The following is a 26,716-nucleotide window of genomic DNA, read 5'->3' as shown; positions in this document are numbered from 1 at the left end:
GTACACTAAATTTTTAAAAAGCCTGACAATAATTTATTGTATTTCCTGTATTTTTTCCTATGATGTATACGTTTTCCCTCAAAATTGAGATCATGGTGCATTAAGTTCCTAGTGTACCCTTTTCACTGAATTTAGCTGAAATTTTTATTGAAATACTTATAGATTCACATGCAGTTGCAAGTAATAACACAGAGGGAGATCCCTTTCACACTCTGCCCAGTTTCTCCCAATGGTAACATTTTGCAAAGCTATAGTATAAAATCACTTGTACAATACTGACACTGATGTGATAAATTTTGAAAGTCTCAAAAATTATCTTCCAAAAATTCAGTACTAATTTTAAAAGGTGATGTTTACTTCTCAATAAAAGTAAGAGAAAGTTTATACCCACTTTACTTGTTCAGGCATTACATTTTTTTCTTTTATATTTTTGTGACTACGGTAATTAAAAAATGCAGTAAAAGGAGAAAGATTACATAGAGAAGAAATGTACAGTAGAGAAAGAAGAAGGGAGGAGAAAAGGATGAAATATTAAGTATGCTACATAAGAAAATGGAAACATTTATTTAAGTTGTCCTTGTGTCTCTTACTCAAAGGAGGCTGGAGGGGATGTCCGGTTTTTGAACACCAGCCCACAGGGTGAATATCAGGAGAATCTGCATCTATCCAGTAATCATAGCAACTATTCCAGCCATCAAAGTGAACCTGGATAACACAAGGAAATAACAGTATGAATTAACAGTCACAAAAATTTCTACAGTAAAAGTTCTGCCCAAAGCATAACCATTTTCATTCTCTTCTAACTTCTGTAAGAGATTTCATACCCAATTAGTTGTGAGCAAATTGAGTACCAGGACTGTTATAACATCTTCATACAATCAATATCAAATACCCAATAAATATTACTGTAGTAATTAAAAAATTCAAGAAAGGAAGGAAGACAGATGGGAGGTGATAGTGGAGAAGCAGTAGAGGAGAGGAGGACCTTTCAAGTAAATGTTAAGTTCCTAGAATTGTGCTGAAAAAGTTTTTTTTTTTTTTTTTTTTGAGACAGAGTCTCACTCTGTTGCCCAGGCTAGAGTGAGTGCCGTGGCGTCAGCCTAGCTCACAGCAACCTCAAACTCCTGAGCTCAAGCGATCCTCCTGTCTCAGCCTCCCGAGTAGCTGGGACTACAGGCATGCACCACCATGCCCGGCTAATTTTTTTTTCTATATATATTTTTAGCTGTCCATATAATTTCTTTCTATTGTTAGTAGAGATGGGGTCTCGCTCTTGCTCAGGCTGGTCTCGAACTCCTGAGCTCAAACGATCCGCCCACCTCGGCCTCCCAGAGTGCTAGGATTACAGGCGTGAGCCACCACGCCCGGCCTGAAAAAGTTTTTTATTAAAAAAAAAGAAAACTCAATGTCCTACTAGAAATACGTTCAATATACAAAATTATCTCTCCATCACATGCATTTTTAAGTATCACTGGCTTTCTCGTAAATAATTACAATATCTCTCAAAGACATGTTTTATTATAAAGTATTCAGTGCTACCATCTTTACTGGCCACCATGTAAAAGGATGGTTGGTCTTCTAGCGAAGGCCACTAGGGATCTGCTACATGTCTTTTAGGTGTTACCTATTTTTTATTTAGGAAGAAAGGATATACTAAAATGCTTTACATATTTTACTTTTAAATCAAGTTTGGTACTTAGATTTCTATTTTAAAGTCTTTGAATCTCTCACTCCCAACAAGACAATAGATGCCAGACAGATAAAAAATTCAAACATTAAAAACTGAACAATACACATATTCCAGAAGAATGCAAGAGTGAACTTATTTGTAATCACAGAGTGGCACAGCCTTTGTAACTTAAGTAAGACACCAAATTCAAAATCCATAAAAGATCAATCTGAGTACATAAAAATTTAAAACTTCAGGGTGGCAAATATTATCATTAAGCAAGATGGAAGACCCACAAGAAACCTGAAAAACACACTGGCTACGTATATGGCAAGGAACTCGCTTCTTCAATTTATAAAAATATCATACATCAATTCAAAAAGATGAAAACCCCAGTAGAAAGATGGAAAACAGAAGCAAATGGCTCATTATCGAGAAAATAAATACAAATGACTAGTAAACCTGTGAAAGGACAATTTCACTTATAACTAAAAAAGTGCAAATTAAAATCACAAGATGCAATTCTTCTATCCGTCTGCCAAAAATACTCACATTTTGGTGATTCCTACAACTGGTAAGTATTAGACTAAATGGGCATTCCCATAGACTGTTGATAGGAGTGTTAATTGGTGAGATATTTCTAAGAAAGTTTATTTGGCAAACATTCAACATTTAAAATACATTATCTTTGACTTCATAATCTTAACAACTCATTGTTTGTAGTAGAAAACAACTAGAAGTAACCAGAGTGCCCACTATCAGGAGACAGGTTAAATAAATTATGGTATATTCATAGGATGGAACAATACGCAGTCATACATAAATACGGGCTCAAAATAATGTCTTTTGCAATAAATCTACTTTCTCAAGCTTAGAAATCAATTAATTCTGGATTTAAAACCCCATAGAAGACATGAAAAGATGTGTTTCAGCAAGATAAGAGAATACACTAAGAAAAAAACAAAGTATGTGATCCAGGAAAGCGAAATATAACCCAGTCTGTCAGCAAAGAGAAGTTTCAGGATGAAAGCCCTGTACAGGCTTAGAGTACATCCACCCAGACTGGAATAGGTAGCTACTGAGTGTGAGAAAAAGAGTTCAAGAAAAAAGAAGACACAGATAAAATTTTGAACAATACACTTGAACTTTTGACTCAAAGACACATCAGATCTACTGGAACATTTGTAAAAATCTACTAAGGTGATAAACTAAAAAACCAAACTATCAACAAATTATTGACTCCTAGAAAAACAAAAAGTTATAAGGAAAAGACCACTTGGCTCAGCAGTGAACAAGATTACTCATAGTAAGAACATGAAAGATGGGAAGAAAAAACCCAACCAATGTGAAGTAACTACTGAAAGGGTAAGGGTAAGTGCAGATGGCAAGATCTAAATCCTGAACTACCATAACATGAAACAAACAAACCATAGTTAAAATTGATGAAGTGAGAAACAGCAGAATATAGATAATATTTTAGAAAACTGGAAATAAAATGTCATAAGCAACAGCTAAAAGCTGACGGTTCTTGAACTGTCACCAAAAACATAAAGAGAGCAAAAACATTCTGGCCATTTTTCTTCCAACAGTATCTGATAAAATAGACAAAAGTTTTAAAATTTTTTACTATAATAGCTCAAGGTGTAAAATATATTATAATTTTAAAAGTTGAGTTTATTTAACTTAAGAGTTGATTTTATGTCTGAAAACCTTAAAATACTAAGCTACAATAGTAACTTAGTCTTTATTTTCCTCTTCCTCTTATTCCTTCTTAAAAAAGAAAAATGAGCATTCCTGCTGTATAATCTCCCATTGATTACAAAAACTCCTACTGTTGCAAGCTTTTTATATTCTCAGAAGCCTCTGATAAATTCTGAAACAGTCACTGTTATCTGTTTAGAAACCTTTTGTGGACTTCACAAACACACAGATGTTTGGTTAGTGGTTTATCTTTAGCTATACAATTCATTCTGTTAATGGTAATTATGAAAAGATGGTCATCAATGGTACACCTCATACCCAGCTCTTTGTGGGATGTTAGGCAGGGACCAGGATGTTGTATTAGAAAGACAATTCAGCTGGAAGTTAAGAGCTGGATTCTACTCTACTCTTCCCATTAACTAACTGAATCACCCATGTTAGTGTATTTGACCTCTCTGGTCAAATCTTCTCACATGTGAAATCAGAGCATTAATCTACATTTTTTTTATTACAAAAGTAATATACGTCCCTAAAACCAAACAATTAAAAATGTAATCATTTATAGTCCCAGCACCCTGAAAGAAGCACTGTCATTACCTTGGTATGTTTCGTTCCAGAATTGCTTATGTATATATTCTTTTAAAGAAACAGAAGATAATTGTATATAATGTTAAACCCTAATTTTTCACTTGCTGATATTAAATAATCTCGTAAAATATTTAATTTTAACATCATGTAGTTATACAATGAATTATTTTACCCATCAGCTACTGTGATTTTTTCCCCATGTTAAATACTATAAAAATTACTGCTATATTTTCCTTGGAGCTTTTATCTTTGCATATTCTTTTTGGTTATTCCCTTAACATAAATTCCTAGGACTGAAATTCTTGAATGAAAGAATAAACAACATTTTGATAACCAACCTATCACCAAAATGCTCTTCAGAAAGGCTGAGACACTTTACATTCCTACCAGCCATATGTGACGATAAACTTTTCATGCACCCAAACCAAAGGTAATATTTTTTCAATTCTGAGCAATTTGATTTATAAAAATAATATTGCCCTTAATTCTACATTTTTTTCATTACTAGGCTAGGTTACTTTTAAAAATACACCTAGTTCTAAAATATTCTGCTTTATGACTTACATTACTACCAAGTACAGTTAAGGAGAAAATATACTTGAAAAAAGGTTAACGTAGATCTTGCAGTATTTATGACATTTTCTAGAATGTTATACGATTATATAATTTTAAAAATGGCAAATTAAGTGTTAAAATTTATATTCTATAGAAATATCACATTTGTGTAGTTTTTCATGTTATTTTATAATTTATCTTCTTATATATTATTTCATTAGAGGATGAGGATGTAATTTTTTTTAAAAAAAGATCACAAATTTAGACTCCTATAGCTTAAAACTGAGATTTAGTTCTGCCATTGCCAGTAATTAACAAAGTAATTCATTTACTCTTTCTTAGCCTCCACCTATCAATAAAATGATAACAACATACACCTCCCATATTGCAATGACCACAAATGTCAAATAATGTGAGAACACTGTTACCCTATAAAACATCATGTACATCTAATGTCTTGCTGTTACTGTAACTATTATTATTCCTAATAGAGATTCAAAACAATCCTATAAAGTAGAATAGGTATTGTTCTGGTTTGAAAGTGAAGTTCATGCTGAAGCCAGAAACAGAACAGAGGCCTTCTGGCTCCTTACCTGAACTACTATATTTCACTTTATCATGCTTAGACATAACAAACTGGACTCATCTTCCCATACATTTGCTTACTTTATGAGAGGTATCTGACTTTTATTAATCTAACTAAAATGTGATTTTTTTATTTATAAAATTATTTTTACTTGTCCTGTATTAAAAGACAGGTTATTCTTCTGAAAACACTGTATCTAACACACCCCACAAAAAAACATTAACTTTTTTTTTTAAAAGAGTATACTATCAGAGAATGAAGTATGGTATTTTCTTCTGAACAGAGTATTACCTTAAGGTATTGTATCTACTTTCTTTCTCCAAATACATACTCAAAAATTTAAAAGTCACTCATAATTAAAAAGAAAACATCTTATGCGGATGAGAGGAAAAACCTGGATGCATGCTGACTTACAAAGACACATAGCTAAATACTTTGTGTATTCCCATGATTGTACTAAATTTAATTAGAGGACTTTTCAAGTTAAATATCTAGTAAAATTCCCAAATTTCCAAAACATCTTAAAACAAAAGCCAAAGCCAAACCACAACAGAGAACACTTACTTTTATTCGGTGATCATCCGTGTCTGCGACAGTTGCGACTCTAATAAAAACGGGGTTTCTTTTGTCTACGATCTCAAGCTTCATTTTTTTCTGGAATCCATGTGGAGGTTTCTATCGTAACATAAAATTGTATACAGTGAGATTTAAAAGAAGAGAATGTAGACTTGATGTTACAAAGAAGAATAACAAGAAATAGAGAAGCTATTTAGAGAACCAGCCTTGCAAACTCTCAAGTTAAACAGAGTGGCTCCGGACCTCACCCTCCCTATTAAAAAACACCATCCCCGCACGCACACACAAGCAAGGGGAATAAGCCTGAGTACCTAGATTAGAAGCAAATAAGAAAGATTAAAGCAACCATCTTAAGATGAAATTTAAAATTTTGTAGTTATTTGACTAGCCATAAGGAACACAAGCAATTTTTCTCATTAGCTGGAGGTGGCAAAAATCAACAAGCATGAAATTTATTTTTAAAAAGACAGAGGAAGAACATTAAAGTGACTGTGATGAGATACCAACATTATAAGTGGTCATGAGGGCAAAAAGCAGAAGATACCTTTTAAAAAGAACATTAGCAATTAAAACATACAGGATGGAACCATTTGTATAAGAGCAGGAATGAAAAAGGGGGACCTACAGCTGCCTACAACCTCAGCATTCAGCAGAAACCAGTAAACCTCTGAAAAGTTGCAGGTAGTAGAAGGCAGAATGATTGCTTGGTAGGGTGTCAGGCAAATTAATTCAATTTTCGGAGCTTCAGGTCCCTTGTCCGTAAAATGGGCATAATAAAACTGTTGCTATGAAAATTCAATGTGAAAAGTATGTAAAAGATATAGAACAATCTATCCTTTCCAAACTAGAGAGATGTCAGGTTTTTCTCTCTGATGTGACACGAGATGTGTAGACTGGTCCTGAGGTAATTTTATCCCTTTAAAGAAAAGTGTAACACAGCTCTGCTTTGTATTAGATGAGATCAGTGCTATGGCTGTAAACTCTGCTTTGTATTAGCTAAGTTAAAGTTAGAGAGGGCAGATAAAAATTCATAAATATGGCATACCTCTAAACAGCATTCTTTTTTAGATCCTAAATTTAGTATCAGATGGAATCATGTACATTCTTTGACATAGTTTCTCTTCATGTAATATGGTTTTGCTTTTAAAAATTTTTGATGTTCTTTTCTTCTACATTTGGTACCATACCTACTAATTAATTCTATAATTAACAATTTTAGCAATTTCTACATAAAAGGATTATGTAAAGAAAAGTATTATTTCTGACAGACTAATCATGCCACATTTTAAAAAATTAAGTAATTGATATATCTTCTTTTGCTTTAAATGTATGGGAAAATATAAATTACAAAGCCAGATATTTGATGTGAACAAATAAAAAATATATTTCACTTCTTATTCTTCCCTCGCACAGAAATGAGGTTTACTTTGAATCTTAATATGTTACATATGAGAAATAATGACCCTGGGTTAGAAAGACACTGTAATAAAAGCAGATGATCTTGTAGTTTGGTAATTAAACATGTTGATTTGTAGCAATAAAATAAAAAAACAGCATCTTAGCTTGCCATAAACAAATCCAAAGGAATTATCAAATATAATTTTCATCAGAAAACATTTCCCTGTCCTGTTTTCCTGTCTTTCAGAGTATCTAGCTAGAAAAACAAGTTTTCTTTAAGATTTCAACAACTCATCCCATGCAATATTGAGTAGAACTATTTTCCAAGGAGACTTTAAAGTCCAAAATGAAGTATTTTTAGATGCCAACAATAAAAATCTCAGTAACAATTTTGATTTCCAAAATTGTAAAAATCCAAAAACATGTTATCTAGCTTCCTGTTTTCTTTTCATTCCTATTCTGATTCAATAGTACCATCCCTCTCTGTTCTTAATTTTCAATGAATAAATAATATCATCAACACAAATTAATCAAATAGTGTGAAATGTATTATCTCACCACTTTGAAAGCTCTTGCAGGAGCAGGTAAAGAATTGGTTTCTTCTAAGTATTTATCCCAAGAAAAATGTTTCACATTTGGATAACCTAAGAAAGGAAGAAAAATGTAAATCCTATGAGGTTTAACAAAAATGATAATGAGACTAACAAACTGTCCAACAAAAATTATGAGCTATCATTATCATTATAACCTAGGAAATTATGTTCATATACATATAACTTTACAATGGTCACACATTCTGTACTATCTGTAATAGAAAAATTGTTTTCATCTTGATCATTATTTCTTTACTACTTTTTAAATGAAAATTTTACAAATATATATGTATAATTTATAATCTCAGGTAAGGATAGTATTAGAAGACAGATATACACATACACAAAAAAACCCTTTAGTAATTTTATTTCTACTAATCTGGGAAAACCTCATATATGTGTACAAAGATAATGCACAATTGTTTGTAAATGTGAAAATGTAAAAATAAATTAAATGATCCTCAATATAGAAATGTGCAAAAAAATGTAAACTAAATACGAAATAGGAAATATTTATTACAAAGAATGTGGCAGATTTACATATACTAGTATGAGAAATATCCCAGATATATCTTCATACTGCTAGGTCAAAAAAAGAAACATACAAAGCATGGAACATTATTAATAGAATGTGTAAAGATAAGTATGCTTTCCTCCCTCCCGCCCATTTGGTTTTCTCCAGAGCCCAAATCCACTAGGCAGGCATAAGCAGGAATTACGGTAGCCCGGTACGGTGGGAAATTTGCTACATAAAGGGGACTGAGAAAATAAGCAAATATACTGGAGACAATGGTAACCAGGTTTCTCACTGAGTGAGAAGTATAAATACACAAAAAGGAAAACTAGAATGAAGCCACTGGTGTTGGATTTGTATTGGAGTTAATAGTATAAATTTGTGGTTTTAATGTATATAAACAGATATGGGAATAGACAAATACAAATTTTTATATATATTTACATATATATTTTTCTTAATTATGTCCACGGAGAGGCCTGGAAGCAACAACACCCCAGTTGCAGTAAGCGTAGCTAGCATCCAAATCATGGTTTCTAAATATCACCCTCTACTAAAAAGAACCATGGATCCTTGAAGAACTGGCTGAACTATAGAGTCGGGTCAAAGAAAGTACAAGATAAGCCTAGCTGTGCCAGAAAGTTCTCAAAAAATAACAAGAACATGTCAAAAGAACATTGAAATCTACCTAAAGGAGCTCCCATTGGCTAAAATCTGGGAAAATCTGGACATAACAAATAAATAATGCTAGTAATAGATAACTCATTTGATAAAAAATAGTAAAAATCTATTGTCCACACTGATATAAATAAATTAATTAAATGAATAAATGGGAAGATGAGAAAACTTTTCTTTGCAGGAGAATTGCTAGGAATGACATCATTGGGACAACTGACAACCCTGACTGAGTCTCTGGGTCAAAGGTATAATGAGCTCCACACTATTTTTGCAACTTTTCTATAATTCTGAAATTGTTTGAAAATACAGTGTTTCAAAAGTAAACATGCAAACATATTTTGGTATATACATTTTATGACATATTTTTAAGGAACATATCCTGCACAATTCAAATAATTTAAATCAGAACATTCTACTAAATAAAACTGAGGTGCATGCATGTGTGAGTGGGAATACCTATAGACAAAAAGGTTCTTCTGGAAAGATATGACAAACGATTAAACTATGAAGAGAGATAACTGTGGTTACCTCTATTTTCACTCCAAACTTAAAATCCAGCATGTACTAATGTACAATTTGAATAATTCAAAATAAAAATAATTTTAAAAGGCATGAAGATTTTAGTTTCAGAAAAAGAACGATAAAGAGAGGCTACGTGAGAGAACAGGGACGTGGTGGAGGGAACCCGGTGGTTAGGATCCCTTCTTTGCCCTTAGAGAAAACAGATGAGAGAAAGTGTCTTTTTTGTCATGGAGCAAAGAGTAACATCAGCATTTGTCCAGCAAACCGCTCTCACTATTTGGCAGGTTTTTGTTTGCTTTTTTTTTTTTTTACATTTTTTTAAATTGTGATAAAAATACACAACATAAAATGTACCATTTTATTCATTTTTAAGTGTACAGTTCAGTGGCATTAGGTATATTCACACTGTTATGTATCTGGTACCTTTTCGTACGAAATTCTGTATTTTTTAAAAAATTTTTCAAAAGCTGTATTTTTTTCTCTTCTGTTAAATTATAAAAGTCCATAAAAGGAGACAGATGACTTGGTTCTCGACCTCACATAAGAAGGCAGCAATAATGCCTTCCACACCCTTTCCCAGGGTCCATAACCAGGAACCTGCTGGTCACTGGTTCATTGTTTATTCACCAGATCTCTGATTATGACCAAATATGGCGGTGGGGAAAAAAGGGCTGCTATCAAATTGGGAAATAATATAAAAGGATCCTCACAGCAGGTTAGACGGTAATAGTGGCAAAGAAGCACCTATGCAATCGCCGGCCTCTAATGTTTTATAAGCCACAGCACAGGAGGGCTGAACACGAGAAATCTTCCAGACAGCACCACGTCTGGGCCATGAAACCATTAATACCTTGCTTTAACACTGTAAGATTTATGTCAGTGCTCTTTCATTTTCAAAACAGTCCTGTAAGTTAGTCAGGACAGAGGCTTTAACGTATGAGCAAATTCAGGAAGTAGATGGGACTTGGCTCGCTGTCACAGGAATGGCTGGTCCGCAGTGAGTAAATGATCAGACACCCTAAGTGAGACACTGCATCAAGGACTTGAGGACAAGCCTAAAAACGAAACCAGCTGTTAGAAGGAATGAGACAAGTATGCTGCTTATGTGCTGCAGGCTGTATCTGCAAAACATCCGAGCAAACCAAGGACTCATCCTTCTCTGTAATAAAGGAGGTCTTCACTGCTCCTGTTTGGTGTCCTACTGTGCAGTGACGCTTTATGACAGCTCACAACCCTGCCTTTTCAGATCAGCAGTGGCCATGGCACCTTAAGTGAGATGTGCTCAGAAATACACCGTCTTGCTTACAATGAGGCCACTGAACCTGTCCTTTAGCACGTGAAAATAAACTCAAAATGACATAAAACAAGGACACTATTTATCAGCTGTTACACTGTTCCCTGTTAAAGAAAAAGCGAATAAGCTGAGAAGGTTCTGTGGCCAGAAGCACACAGCTGAAGCACCCAAAAAGCTCAGAGAACAGACAGGTAACACTAGCACAAAGGTGCAAGATCTAATTTGGAACCAGGAATCAAAACACAAAAAGGGAAAGCAAATGTGTAAGCTCTAAACTAAGTAAAAAAAATCTGAACCCTCAAGTTCTCACTTAAATGTGAACACTCTGCTTCTGCCAGGACAGACGCTAACATAAGAAGTCCATGCTCCATCCATAAACTTTGCTCCACCCTTATCCATTCTTCCAGACTTATCCAAGCCTTAAAGAATTCACTTTTGTGGTTAGACGATATATTGAAATGTATACTAATATAAAATCTAGAAATGAATTTCAAGTTGAGAAATGAAAAATCTTTTAAAACAGAACTTTTTTTTTCCCCAAAGACGACATAATTTGAGATTCTGTTATGGACTAAGCCAATGTTTAATATACTTGAAGGTACGTCAGGGGTAAGCAAACTAAGGCTTGCAGGTCAGCCTGCCTGTTTTTGTAAATAAAAGTCTTACTGTAACACAACCATGCTCATTTGTTTACATGTTGTCTACGCTTTTGCGCTACAACTGAGTTGAGTAGTCGTGACAGACACTCCATGGGCTGCCAAGCCTATCTGGCCCTTTACAGGAAAAGTTTGCCTATGCCTGAAATCCGTGCATAATATTAGACACATAATAAACACAAACCTGGTGGAGTAATAAGGGTTCTTCTATGTTCTTTACACCAACCGACTGGATGAATGTGTGGACTAGATGCTTCACACCTGTAAGGTATACAAATTAAAACACCGCAATTATCAGGATAAACTCACAAATGCTAGTAAACCAAAAAAGTTAGAGATCATAAACATTTACACAGAGTTCTATTTTTTACAATCTATTTAATTTGAAAAAAATTGCTAAACAAAAGGTCTTTCACTCTTCCAATATATTAATACCAAGTATACTTTTTTTTGATAAATATCCTATGGATTTGGCATTATGCAGTTTTCTTTCCCCCACAAATTTTGTTACATTCTGTAACTTCAAATATAGCAAAAGTGAAAAGATAATGTCATTAAAATTTGGAATTTCTATTCATAAAAAAATTATATGGAAAAATAAACAGACTGTATACACAGGCAAGCTAAAATTATTTCAGCATCTCTAAAGGCAAAGTGCAAAAGCAGGAAACTTAATCATCCTCAAAAACCAACATGCTATTTCACTACCCATTAGAATGGCAGAGACCACATATTAAGACAAAGTATGTCTTTCTTTTTCCCACTTCTCTCTTCTCCTCTCTGTCATCTTTACCATAGTCAAGTATGTATTTTTCCAAAACTGCTTTATCAGCATGCTTATCTGGTACATCTGATTCCTTGCTCCTAACCTCACTTGTACATATTCCTCATTTCAACACACAACACACTGCAGTCTACCAGTATCACATGGAGCACAAGTGTTCTGTAGAACAAAGTTTTGGAAATGTTGGGTTAAAGAGTGCCAAAGAGTCCAGTCTTGCTCTATTAACTGGTTCTGTTGAGACTACCCTGAGATCAGAAAATCTCAATGGAGCCCTCTAGATGGGGAACAAGAAGGTAGAAAGCCAGGAAAGGTGGTTGGAGTTTCTGGGGAATAAAGAAGTCTTCTGAGCAGTGAAAAACAAAGAACTTGCTAAGAAATGTTATAAGTGAATGAGACTAACACACAGTAGCAGCGTTCCAAACCAACCTTTCTGAGAGCATAGCCTTAGATAGTACCACATGGTGAGTCAGTGTAACCACTACTAAATGCTGACTTTTCTCAGAACTTACTTCAGCAGAAAATACCTTTTAACTTAATTAAAGGCTTCTTCCTTTATTCACTTATCTCAGAGCCTCCCTACCTCCAAACTATTAATATTTTTCTTAACCTATATATCAGGGTTAGGTGTGTGCATGTCATTACTTTAGGAATATGAAAAGAAAACAAGTACTGCTAGGTCAATGCCAAGTTTATATGACAATTGCTAAATTTCTCTATAAACTGCTATTAGGAAAATACTGTGGCATATTATGGCTACTCATCCCTGTACTACCTGAAATCTTATATAAGGTTTTATACTATCGAAATAATGATCAAAATTATTTAAAATAAACAAGGAAGCCGTTTTAGCTTCTCAGTAGAGAAGATAAAAATATCCCAATTTTTTTCTATTATACTTTTCCTTTTTTTTTTCTTTTTTAAACCACCTGTAACAAAGAATATTTTACTCTAAGCAAACAACACTTCATTCAAAAGTTGGAAGGCTGTGAAATTTCTGCTACTATTGTAAAACAAGTCATCTCCTAGTCCCATCTAGTGTTCAAAAGCAGAAATGTAACCAAAAAGAAATACAATGAGGAACAATGGTAAAAAGTTTGGCAAATCGTTGATTGTTGTACCCTCTCTCTTTCTTCTAAGTTTTTACGTACGTCATGAAAGAAGTCTACTTCAAAAATTTTGTTAAAGTCCATTTCACATATAAGTGCAAATTATTCATGAAGACTGCTACGATCCCATCAGACCTAGATGGCATTTTGAAACGGTCAGAAACCAAAGAAATAATTCATGGAAAAAAAAAACATGTTTATGATATAAGGATAAAGGTAGCAGATGGGAAGATCCTCATTTTATGGAAATCAAAGAGGTTAAGTGATTTCACCAAGCCCTTGGGTAGAAAAGAAAGAGATCCTGGTTTTATCAGTCACAGCCAAAAGCTAAACAAAACTAATGCACACATTCTGGGCTTCTCGATTCAGGCAGAGTCAAACCGGAACACTTCAAGATGCTTACTTAAGGAAAACATCAAAGTCTCTTCATTTCAACCAATAATGGTTTAGATTCTTTGAAGAAATACAGGACACTTGGCTTCTCCCTCCCTAAACCCAGAGCATTACTCCGCCAATTTATCAGGCAGGACCCGATCCTCCCGGTCTCCCTCACATGCAAACTCTCCAGGGCCTACATCATTCTGTGCTTCACTATGAAACCCCAGCTGTATTGGGCTGAGTCTTCTAGTTCTCTTTTCCATCCTTAATTCACATCCAATCCCATTTCCAACAGTACCTATTTTAAATATTATTAATTTGCTTCGAACTTAAAACCTTTCACTCACACAGTAACTACTTGGCACAGATACAGGTGATGCCATCTCATCACCCTCTTGTCAAGTTTTCCTTTTACTTCTTCCTTTTCTCCAGGCTCAGAGAAGAAACTCTGTTTCTTCCCAAGGCTAGGGAGACCCGGTGTCACCCATAATCCATAGTCTTGGAAACCTCCACTCTATCCCTCCACAGCGGCCTCCTGCCTTCTGCCTAAAAGCCAAGCCCAAGATGCTCAATGTGCAGGGAATCCTCCTTAGAAATGGTCTCCCTCTCAAGCAATCACCCTTTTTTGCCTTCAGCACCTAACTTCTCTGCTTGATATTCCTCATCGCCATTCAACCTTTTGCAAATTGGTTTCTGCTCCTAAAACTCTTATTTTAATCCTCACAACACCTGATGAGATAGGTATTATTATTAATCCCTTTTGCAAAGGGGGCAACTAAAGCTTAGAAGAGTTAAGTAATTAACTGAATAAACTGGCTGCCATTCCCAAAACACATTCTACCCCTGGGCCAAAACACAAGCAAGAGCTTTCCTTGGCCAGGAATAATCCATCCCAACATCTACATACCAATTCCTTCATGGTCGAGCTCAAATCCCCTGTTCTCCAAGAAGCCCTCCCCAAGAATTCTCCAGTGAGTTCAAGCCAGTCCTTCCCTCCATATGCCACCAGAGATGGCAAGTGGTTGGTTCTAATAATTAAGCACTAGCCACCATCTACCCTGCAGCCAAGACAGTGGTATTTGTGTTTCTCTGCTTCCCAGATCATGAGCCCCTCAGGGCCGAAGTTCAGAACTGCATAGGTCCCACTCACCTCTGGAATCCTCTCATCACCACCAGCCAGTGTGCTTCCCAAAGTTAACCAAATAGTGACAAGTCTTTTAACTCTGACACTACGCTAAAGATTGACAACGTGTTGTAAACCTTTCAACATTATTTTAGGGAGACATAAAATAACTTACTTTCAATGTATAAATGTAAAAGAGATTCATCTCTAAAAGTTTACAGTGCACTTAGAGGCCATCAGTAAAAGGCCCCAGCACCACATTTGCTCTAATTCACTAACTTAATGCTTCTCTTTTTCATAGATCTGTTTGTGCCAATTTTTGCCCTGACTCACCAGGACACCATACTAAAATGGAATCGGTGTCTCACACGTGTAGTCCCAGCTACTTGGGAGGCTGAGGTGGGAGGACTGCTTGAGTCTAGGAGTTCAAGGCTTCAGTGACCTATGATCGCATCACTGCATTCTAGCCTGGGTGACAGAGCAATCCCCAGCCCCTTCGCTTAAAAAAAATGGCTGAAGCTGCAACCTCATTTATTTAGGCTTTCTTCTACTTTACAATGGGCATGGTGCTAGGATTACTCCCATGCTTTGGGAACTCTACAAAAAATAGAAAAATTAATAGGGTGTGGTGGCATGCACCTGTAGTCCCAGCTACTTGAGAGAGGCTGAGGCAGGAGGATCCCTTGAGCCCAGGAGTTTGAGGTTGCAGTGAGCTGTGATGATACCACTGCACTATAGTCCAGGCAAGAGAGTGAGACCTAGTCTCGCAAAAAAACAAAAACAATGGGCTAACTTCTGATGTCATCCCTTCCTGGATCCCAAAAGACAAGGACACATGAAAATAACATTTTTTTCAAAGAAAGATTCCTTCCCTGTGCCTGGGGGTAAAGAGGAGGTGACCGGTCTCATTATGTGTTCTGCCCAGAGCCCAACCCTCAGGTGGCGGGAACTTGATTAGAGCAAGAGGCTGCAGTGCCAAAGATGGTGTCACCCTCCCAGTGCTCACTCACCTTCCTGGGCCTTTCAAGTCCTTGCTAGTTCCAATATCCTGTGATATTTAGGATTATTCCCAAATCTAATGACTGTCAAGAAGATAGAATTAAACAGCTACCAACTCTGAGTAACAAAACACAGAAGAAACCCAGAGGTAAAGCGATTTTTATTCTAATGCATACTATTTTCCTTACATAATACTCTCTCAACCTTACATAAATTTTTATCATGTTTCTCTTTGGAAGGAAGAAATATTTTATTGCATCTAAACATGTATAGCATCTAAACAAATATATATGGATATATATATATATATATGTTTTCAAATTCTTACTAATGTAAAAGAGATAGGATCACTATCGAATTTGAAGAGAAAAAAAAAAATCTCATTTCCAAACTATTTTAAATTGGGAAAGGCAATCCAATCTGTAACCTCAATTACATACCTAAGTAATTTATGCATATAAAAACCATTCCAAAATTCAAAGATCAAAGAACATAATATTTAGTAAAACTGGAGAAATTCCAGGGCACTTAAGCAATTTTCAATGCACCTTAATTGCATGTTGAGGAAGAGAACACGCTGTTTTCTTTTTCTGACAATTAACAAAATATGATTTCATGTCAATAGTTAGAAGTATAAGTAATCCTCAAAGTACATTCTATCCCAGAAATAATTAGTTTGTGCTCATAAAAGTACAAAACCAAACTTAAAAGAGGTCAATTTTTGTTTCTGCTTTTTCTATTTTTAGAACCCAGGATCCTTCGTGTTTGTTCCCGAGGTATTTGTCATCAAAGTAAAATGAATGTGACCAATTCTTCTAGACCTCACTATTTTTTTTCCAGAAGAATGTTTTTCAGTGCAATATATCTTATGTCAAATAAGCAACTTATACTTTCAAAATATTATAATACTTATGAGACCACAAAAATAAATTAACATTCACTGATTTTGTTTAAATCAGACAAAAGCCTTGAAAAAAACTATTCTCCCCAAATGAATCACAACTTTAAAAACAAAATGCTCTCATTTCAACACATTCTAATCATTGCATAGTATCATTCATTAAGAAAAGGACTGGAGTCCAGTCATTGCAGCAGTCCCGCCGTCATCGTCATCGTGGTCCATCAAACTCAGGAGAGAGAAACACGTTCAACCCAGTACCGATTTAGAGTATTTTCAAACTTAAAGTTTTCTCATCCATTCACCCACTCAAAATAGTTTTAAATGAATCAAAAAACACCAATTTATAGGAAATATGAAGAACAGAAGAACATGGCAAATAATATGACAAGGATTCAATCAGCAAATCCAGACTGTGGGAGACTCAACAGGACAAACAACCTGGTGTCTTCAGTAAAAGCTACAATATCTCAGCTACTCGGGAGGCTGAGATAGGAGGATCGCTTGAGCCCAGGAAGTGGAGGCTGCAGTGAGCTAGTCATGCCACTGCACTCTAGCTGGGGTGACAGAGTGAGACCTTGTCTCTAAAATAAATAAATAAATAAAAATAAAAGCTATAATAAAAGAGGAGGAAAAGATAGAGAGGAATAGGAGGAATCTATAAATTGACAGAGATTAAGCAAAGCAATCACAAAGTGTGCACCTTATTTGGATCTAAAACCAACAAACTAAAAAAACCCAAAAAACAGAAAATACTAAAACAACTGGGAGAAACGTTTAAGTATGTTAGTAACATGGCTACATTTTGAAAAATGCAAAAGAATCCCTCCCTTTAGAAGATACATAATGAAATATTCACAGATGAAATGCTATGCTATTTGGAATGCCAGAGTTGGAATTTTAGGAGTAGAAATACAGGGGAAACAAGACTGGATGTAAGCTGATGATTGTGCTGAGTAATGGCTATAGGAGGGCCACCTTATTACCCTGCTTTTGAAAATGCTAGAAATTGTCTATATTTCAATAAAAACTTTTATTACAAACTTAATATGAAGACATCTTGTGAAGAAAAATTATGCTTTGCAGAAAAAATCTGAGGGAAACAAACAAAATATGGAAAAGCACACTTGTCCCTTGGTATTTGTGGGGGACTGGTTCCAGGAACTATCAAGTCCCTTATAAAAAATGGCTTAGTAATTGCATACAACCTACGCATATCCTTCCATGTACTTTAACTTATCTCTAGATTACTTATAATACCTAATACAATCTAAATGCTATGTAAATGTTGTTATACTATATTTTTATTTGTTTTTTTTTTATTGTTTTAGTGTTTGGGGTTTTTTCCCCCTAAATGTTTTTGAATCTGTGGATGTAGAACCCACAAGTATAGACGGCTGACTTTACTTGACCCTGGTAATATAATCATGGAACTGCTTGTCTACCTTTTTAAAACAATGCAAGTAAAACTGGTAAGTATTGAAGAATCCAATCTAAGAAGTAATGGAAATTATTGATGGGTCTACTGCATATTTAAATACATGGATAGTAAAAAGGAAGGTCAAGAAATAAGCTTTCCTGAAATTTAGCAATATTTATATAAATGAATATTCACTTAAACTATAACATTAGCCATATTTATAAAACTATCTGTTACTTCTCTAAAATGTTCTCCTTTCAAGTGTTCTCACTTCAGAACTGCCTTTCACCAGGAAACTGAACTGTGGCAATCAATGAATATGAATGAGGAAGGAAAAATCCTTATTAAAACTGTTAATTAAAATATAATGGCTTTATAATTATTTCATAATTACATAATTTTACAGTATGTTGCTCTTACTACTTCATGCATTATTTCTAAAAACTGCAAGGATTAAAAACAATATCCCCCAGTATATTTGTACTCAGCTATTAGGAATAGTTAAATTAGCTACTGAGCATGAATATACAGCAGGAAGATTAAAATACCTGTGAGCATATGTTGGGAATGGGGGTGTGCAGACTGCACTTCCATGATAGGAAGTCAGCTAAAATACAAACCATAAAGTAGAATTAAAGGAGGTTATTTAAAATATATGCCATATGCCAGATGGAACAGGTAAAAAGTTAAAAATCTTGAAATAAGAAAAAGCAGGGCAGAGCACTGTTATTTTTTGTTATAAGCTTTGCACTATTACTGTTTTTAAAACAACGTACCTGGTTTACTTGGATAAACACTAAATTTTAATAAGCACACACCAATGGAAAATGTCTCACCAGTAGTCATAGCTCTCATCCCAGTTGTCAAAATGTACCAGGAAACGATTGTCCACCATATCTGTTACCGTAGCAACACAGATGAATGCAGGATTCTTTTTGTCTACAGCCTCAAGCTTCATACCAACTCGAAAGCCTGATGGGATCACTGTCTATGGAAACATACAGATTTAATTAGAGAGAAGCGCACACTTAACAGCAGCAAGACCTGCACACTCTCTGCATCTCCTGCTCAAAGGCCCAGCATCCATCACTGTAGTCACGTAATTTAAAAATCATGTGCTAGTTTCACAGCAGGGTCGCTTTCCAACAAGCAGCAATAAAAAAATACCCTATCGCTACACCCAATTAACCATCTGGGCCTCAAAACTACAACATTCAAAACCTCACGGTTTTAAATAATTAATTTTAACACGTGTTTTGGTACCTTTGTTAGAAAACTATACTAGTTAGGCAAGTTTTATTCACCATATAGTTCATATTGTCCGTTTTCTCCATTACAGACTTAACAATGAAAATTATTTCACACAAAATATGCATTTAATCAAGTTAAAAATGTGGATGAGTCAGTACAAATTCACTCCCACTTCTGAAAAGATCTCTCAAAAGAGTACTCTACTGAAAGTAGGTCATCTTCATATATGAAAGGCTACAAATTATTACAACTTTTACTTAACACTACAGATACCTTTTAGTCACAACAGCATCAAAAGAATTGTTAATGTATACAGACATTCAAAATAGTTGGTAATTTAAGGAAATTCACAGATTATCAGCCATCTGGGACATGGAACGAAAGCAATAACAGTTCAGTTAACAGTCAGTGCTTGAGGTACAGTAACATGTAAACATCTCTTACAATCTTTTCTGAGGAAAAATACCCTAATCTCAGAGCAGTATACTTGGATATCAATCACAACACACTGTAAGTCTATTCTTCCCTTCTAAAAAATCCTTCTGTTCAGACTGAAGTATATGGATTCTATTCTAACTACTTTAAGCAAAAAAGATGTTATCTCTTGTTTTACTGTAATTAAACAGCTAGCATTGCAAAAATGTAGACAATTGTATATCTGAAAATGTTAGAACAAGTCCTGTCTGCATTGAAGGAGCAGACACTAATACTACACAGAAATACTTACTATACAATTAAATCCTGAAATTATTTATCAGACTTCTAACTATAAACATTTGAGCATTCTGAGGTAGAGGAATCTAGAAATGGAAAAATTAATTGCCTCCGAGATACCAAACACACAGCCCCAAGATTAAGTTACATACTAGCAATGCACAGAACTTAAGAGGACAGTTCAAGGCAGTTAATCAAACTCCTGACTGAAGTCACCATCAGAAACCGGACAGGGATTAGGAAACTTATAACGGAGACAACAGGCTGCTGAGTTTTGCACCTAACTGACCATTCTCCCTGGGGTAAGTTTTGATGGGGAATGCCTACCAACAGTGCAGTATTTACATCTCAGCGATTAAGCTACCCTCTCGATTAAGGTATTTTAAATAATAACCTGGTTCATTATCTCTATTAGTTACACACACACACACATACACACACACACCCCCCCTTCAGTTCTCTAATTCAACCTGGTTTACCTTCAATTTAATCAGAGAACGTTTCAGCCATTAGACCAATGTTCTCAAATCAACTTGGTCATTTTGTTTCCCAAAAGGAGGGTTTTTGGAGTAGGAGAGAAGTTTTTTCCCACTCCAGATATTTATTTCCATTTGGAGGGAACACTGTTAGTGAAACAGTACTGCCTCTCTCCACCCTCTCACTCAGCCACCTGACTAGAGACTTCGAGGAGGAGGAACTGGTCATACCCCTGAGAGGAAGCTGAGCTGTGGGGGCACAGTTTTTCTACTCCACTCCTCAAGGGTCTGGTGTTCCCTGGGCTCAGGGGGTGGGGCAGGAAGGGACACTAAATCTCTTCAATTCTAGGGCTCAGAATCAGGATGTGTATTGTCCACAGATACAGGCCATGCGTGTCCTCCAACCTAGCCCTTATCTGCTGTAAAGATGATATTTTGGTTTTCCACTTGCTTGCTCTCTGTTCTTTCCAAGTAGATCAGAACTTGGGAAAAGAAGAGTATAATATATCAGGTTCCCTCAGAGATGCCAACAGAGGAACATAAAATGGAATGTGAGAATACAGCTCAAGAAGTAGGAAATATACACACATCCAGAGTTCGCTTCTGTTACACTGCAAATACAGCTGTATGCTGGAGTGAACATCAGTCGTCTCCAGTGACCTCCTGCATGTGAACTGAAACAGGGCTACCTTCACCTGACCATGCGAATCCCATTTGAACACCACTCCTCAGTAAGTGATCACAGCAATAACATACCTCAATTTAATTTTTATACATCTTAATTGTAAATTACACCTGGATTTTTGTACTACATTGTCTTCTGTCACTCAATAAAAAAGACAACCATAATATGGCTATAAAACAGACATTTATTCATGAAGATATTAAGCTAATTTTAAAGTTTAATTAAGATAAGAGTACTCTATTTACCAAGGCAATAAAATTTATTACAGTTCCTTGTTACCACTTGTAATTGATCCTATGAGACACTCAAAAATCAGTTCCTTTGAAAGGGAAAGGATTTTAGATGTACTTACTATATTCTGATTTTCAAATAATGACTTAGGAGCAGCTTGAGCTTTGCACGTCTTAAGATACGTCTGCCAATTGAATTCTTCTTCCTTATATCCTAGAGTAAGCACATATGAACAGACAGGAAAATATCAAACTACTTTACACTTAAGTTTTCCAGTCTCACTTTTATCTATAACTCCAACATACCCAAATCAAGCAATCAAACGATTTTTTAAATAAAAAGAAATAATTCATAATTTATAGCTATGAATTGTTAGACAGAGCTGTGTCTATTTTCAACAAATCTTATTATTTTTTCAATTCTGAATAAATGGTTAGTAGATATAAAGAAAAGGAGTGAGGAAGCAAATACACATTCTACCCAGGCACACTTTTATTTATTTTATTTTATTTTTTTTTTGAGACAGAGTCTCACTCTGTTGCCCAGGCTAGAGTGAGTGCCGTGGCGTCAGCCTAGCTCACAGCAACCTCAAACTCCTGAGCTCAAGCGATCCTCCTGTCTCAGCCTCCCGAGTAGCTGGGACTACAGGCATGCACCACCATGCCTGGCTAATTTTTTCTATATATATTTTTAGCTGTCCATATAATTTCTTTCTATTTTTAGTAGAGATGGGGTCTCGCTCTTGCTCAGGCTGGTCTCGAACTCCTGAGCTCAAACGATCCGCCCACCTCGGCCTCCCAGAGTGCTAGGATTACAGGCGTGAGCCACCACGCCCGGCCTCAGGCACACTTTTATTACCCAGCCATTTCCATCGGTATTTGGGTAGAATTCCTCAGCAGTATCGACTAATGAATTGGAGCAGTCAAGTTCTCTATTCTTCCCTTACCTATTCTGTTTTGGGAGACTAACTTATAGAACTTATAGAACAACTGGAAGTTGGAAAATAGTAGTAATAAGTCAGGTAAAATCTTTTCGGTTATCAGCACAAGAATGACGAATCAAGGTTTATGAAGTAAGGATGCTGGCAAATTACAATAAGGGGAATGTCCTTGCCTTAATTTTCACAATTTTATTAAAGTCAACAGTTGCTTAAGAAAGGACATTGGGCATTCTATTTTACCTGCTACTGTGCTCCCTTTTACTTTCATTAACGTCCAGAAGGTAGCAAGAAAAGAAGAGCTAGTAGTAGTAATTCACCACATGTAAGAGGCCAATTCATACAAAGGCTTACAAGTTTTTTCACCTTCATGTTTTCTAAGCCTTTTTGTTTAATCCTCAGCTATCTGAACATATGATTCTGCCATTGATTTTTCACTTACAACCAAGGATTGGCTAGTCCATTAGAAAGCAAAAGCCCTGAGTCAGGCCAAAAACATCACACTAGTAACCTGAATTTTTGACATCAAGTAAATAATGAATGTAATGTCAGTCTCAGTAAAATAAGTTTAAAAAATGTAATAGTTGAAAAAGAAGGAAACAAGATATTAAACACATTAGAGATGGACTGATAGTATCTGTTATTGTTGGACCATTATGTAAACATGAAACAGGAAAAAAATCATTGTAATAAAGAACTCAATTATAAGAAAAGTAATTGCTATGAGTTCAACCCCCACCTAAGCCAATTTTCAGAGTTATAGTCTCCTTTCTAATCTCCTAAAATATTAAGATCTAAAAGTGCATGCACAATTTTTCAGGATTTTCTAGATACTGAAATATCAGTAGATAAACTTAGCTCTGTAAACTTGTTAAAAGTTGTTGTTTTTTTTTTTTTTTTTTGAGACAGAGTCTCACTTTGTTGCCCAGGCTAGAGTGAGTGCCATGGCGTTGGCCTAGCTCACAGCAACCTCAAACTCCTGAGCTCAAGGGATCCTCCTGTCTCAGCCTCCCGAGTAGTTGGGACTACAGGCATGCACCACCATGCCCGGCTAATTTTTTCTTTATATATTTTTAGCTGTCCATATAATTTCTTTCTATTTTTAGTAGAGATGGGGTCTCGCTCTTGCTCAGGCTGGTCTCGAACTCCTGAGCTCAAACGATCCGCCCACCTCGGCCTCCCAGAGTGCTAGGATTACAGGCGTGAGCCACCGCGCCCGGCCTAAAAGTTGTTAAAACTAATTTTTCAAATTAGTTTTTTCAAGAATGTACATATAATGATAGAAATCTGTACAGTAAGGTACTTGTAGTCAAAGTTAAGTATCATGCAAATGTTATTTTATATACAAATAAGAACACGGGCTTAGTTTAGTCTCTTAAGTTGGATTCTACTTTTACTTCTTCACTTTAATAAACATTTTTCATCATAAATAACAAGCTTGAGTTTGAAGCCATCTGAATTATCATAAAGTCTGAAATTCTGGAAAATTCCAAATCAGCATATAAGAAAGTGAGTTTTTACTGAATTTAAAATATGAAACAAAAAATGACAATACCTTTTGGAGGATGGAGTTTATGACCAGTTTTCTCACACCACCCAACCGGGTGAATGTCCAGAGCATCTGCATTGACCCAGAAGTCATAACAATCAGAATATCCATCAAAGTGAAGCTTTATCCGGTACCCACAAACCTGAAATAGGTAAAGAAGGCTGGGTAATTAAAAGAAAAAACACAGAATATTCATATACACATATAAAAACAAACATGGACATCAAGCATGATATAGCTTATGTTAATCAAACCATTCACATTAATAGCAACAAAAACTCAATAAATAACCAAATCTAAAGGCAAAGGCCATTACATTGGAAAGAGCTGAGCTGCAATGTTCTAGCAATAGCTCTAGTTACAACAGGAGCACATGGATACTGGGTGAAGAATTATGTTTCCACGAATACAAGTCCTCTCTCCATTCCCTATATTGTACCGGCACATGCCACCAAGGCAAGCTGGCAGGGAGTAAAGAGACCAGCACCCCACACCCAGCTCCAGCAAGCCCCAAGGTGGACGCTCTGCCCCACACTGAATGGTGCAGACAGAGAGAAGTCAACAGATTCTCTTCTCCACCAGTAGCTGGGTTGGAAGAAAGAAAGATAAGCCTCCCCTAGTTCATACGGAAGACAACGTCAGGAGGAACTCACTGTGTGTAACACATGCCCTACATCTGCCTACAGGACCCCATTAGGGATGTTGTGAGTTAAAAGGTCACATGGGTTTATGGGACCTGAGCTGGCTCATGTTCTGTTCTTCCCACTAGCACAAGCAGATGTGTTTAATTAGAAACACATACCACACCCACTTCAGGAGCACCTGCCCTGCAGAAGCCTGAACAAGAAGCTTGAGACCAGAGTGCAGAGTCAGGGCAATTAATCCCTAAATAATGAGGTGGCTATACAGTTACTGTCATGGAAAGTTCTCTAAAACATACTGTTAAAATCCAAGTGGCAAAGCAAAGCACACAGGATGAGTTCATTTATGAGAAAATTATGTATGTGGGAGTCCACGTGTGTATTTATGTGTACATGATTATACGTACATGCATGTATTATATTTGCATACACAAATACCTGAGTAAATGCATTTACACACATACATGTATGTACACATATATATGTAAACTCATACTAAAAAAAGTCTGGAAGAATATTTGCCAAAATATTAACAATAATTTCTTCTGGGAAGTGGTAGTGAGAAGGAAGTGCAAAAAGGAATGATGGACTTTTTATATATTTTATTGTATATACTAGCATTTTTTAAATTAGAATGCATTTATATATTACATATATAAAATTTACAACTAAGCTGGGCCTAGAATGCTCGGGAAACACAATCTCTCAAGAAGCGTAGTTGGTGTCCTCCTCCCCCTGTGGCACCCCACCCCATGCCAAGAAGGAACTCAGGGGCTGCTGCTCTACTCTGCCTCCCACTTGGCTGCCTCTGGTCACTGCCTAAGAGCTAAGTCCCTTTATTTTCAGCCTCTAGTCCCCTCGTGGCCATAGTTCTCTGAGCGTCTGTCCTCTTGAGCCACCCTTGCTCTGTTCTCCCCATAGTCTCTCTCCTCATCTAGTGTCCTTTGGTGTGCTACGCTTTGGTAAAAAAATTTCCCTTGTCCTCAACTTCCCCGCCAGGGACAAACCTAGTTCATCCCTCTCCAGCCTTTCCTCAGGGCTGCTCACACTCCCAACCCCTCCGTCCCGCAGACACCAAGGCAGGGCTGCTGCCTCCTGCCCCAGCGAGGCTCCTGGGCCTATCCCCCTTTAGGCTGTGCCATGTGGCCACACCACCTCTCCCCATCACCATCCATGCACTAACCTCCCAAACAGGCCCTCTCATTCATCAAATGCTCAGCCAGGCTCCTTCTCTTACTCTCCACCCCGAGTACTTCCGTCCTCACGTGATGACTTACCCAGTATCCTGACTCTTTTGCTGCCTTCATTTCCTTTCCACTTCAAACCCTCACTCCCGTGGACCTAGTCCCCACCAGAAACTGCTCTGCTATTAACTATTACATGAAAAAACTCAACAATATCAACACGTACTCCTGTTCTTCTAGTTTGCCAGCCCAGTTATTCCCAAGACACTTCTTACTCAACCTCAACAAAAGATCTCACGTTGATCCTTCTACTTCCTCCCTAGCCCCCTCACCCCAAGCCTCCCTTCCCTATCAATCACTGAAAACATTTTCTTGCCAGTATTTAAAAATTTTTGCCCTGATGTCCTTCACCAAACATTTGCCTGGCGGAGTTCCACCATCCAAGTATCCACTAGACTATACTTATGCCCAGTCTAGGGAATGGTGCTGGGAAAGAAAAAATGACATACTGCCTGTCGACCTCCATTATTCACGTATTTTGTACTTGCAAATTCATTTGTAACCCCAAAGTAACACGCTTGGTGTTCATGGACACGTGCATGCTGCATGCACAGAGTGACAAAAATGTTGAGTTGTCCGATACGCATGATCCCAGCTAAGGTGGAACATGGCATTGCTTTTCCTTCTTGTTTCAGCTCTCACACTGTGAACAAGTGTCCTCTGTGCAGGCTATTTAGTGCCACATGTTCTACATCTCTGTGCTTTTCATTGGTGATTTTACTGTTTAAAACAGCTGCACACACAGCAAAGTGTTGTTGAGTGTTCCTAAGTGCACGAGGCTGTGATGTGCATTAACGAGAAGTCGAGTGCTAGATAAGCTTCATCAGGCATGAGTCACAGTGCTCCTGGCTGTGAGTTCAATGTTAATGAATTAACAATGTATTATGTTAAGTCAGGTCTCTTTAAAAAGAACAGTTGATCAGTAGATGAAAATGTGACCAGAGGCTCAA

The 26,716-nt window shown here is 36.3% G+C and overlaps 1 protein-coding gene across 4 annotated transcripts in view; it reads right to left on the bottom strand.

Annotated features, from left to right (window-relative positions):
- The window catches only part of L3MBTL3 (L3MBTL histone methyl-lysine binding protein 3), a 110,994-nt gene that overhangs the window by 41,554 nt on the left and 42,724 nt on the right, over positions 1-26,716 (bottom strand). For all 4 annotated transcript variants that reach the window (XM_069487602.1, XM_069487603.1, XM_069487604.1 and 1 more), the window contains 7 exons: positions 23,888-24,023; positions 21,517-21,608; positions 18,875-19,026; positions 11,515-11,591; positions 7,632-7,717; positions 5,664-5,774; positions 591-705 (listed from right to left, as the gene is read on the bottom strand). In XM_069487602.1, coding sequence (XP_069343703.1) covers positions 591-705; positions 5,664-5,774; positions 7,632-7,717; positions 11,515-11,591; positions 18,875-19,026; positions 21,517-21,608; positions 23,888-24,023 — 769 coding nt within the window. The remainder of the gene's footprint in view (positions 1-590; positions 706-5,663; positions 5,775-7,631; positions 7,718-11,514; positions 11,592-18,874; positions 19,027-21,516; positions 21,609-23,887; positions 24,024-26,716) is intronic.

This window comes from Eulemur rufifrons, chromosome 15, assembly GCF_041146395.1.
Source record: "Eulemur rufifrons isolate Redbay chromosome 15, OSU_ERuf_1, whole genome shotgun sequence".
NCBI lineage: Eukaryota > Metazoa > Chordata > Mammalia > Primates > Lemuridae > Eulemur > Eulemur rufifrons.
The sequence above is the reverse complement of the archived record's forward strand: the minus strand, read 5'-3'. Positions and strand labels throughout refer to the sequence as shown.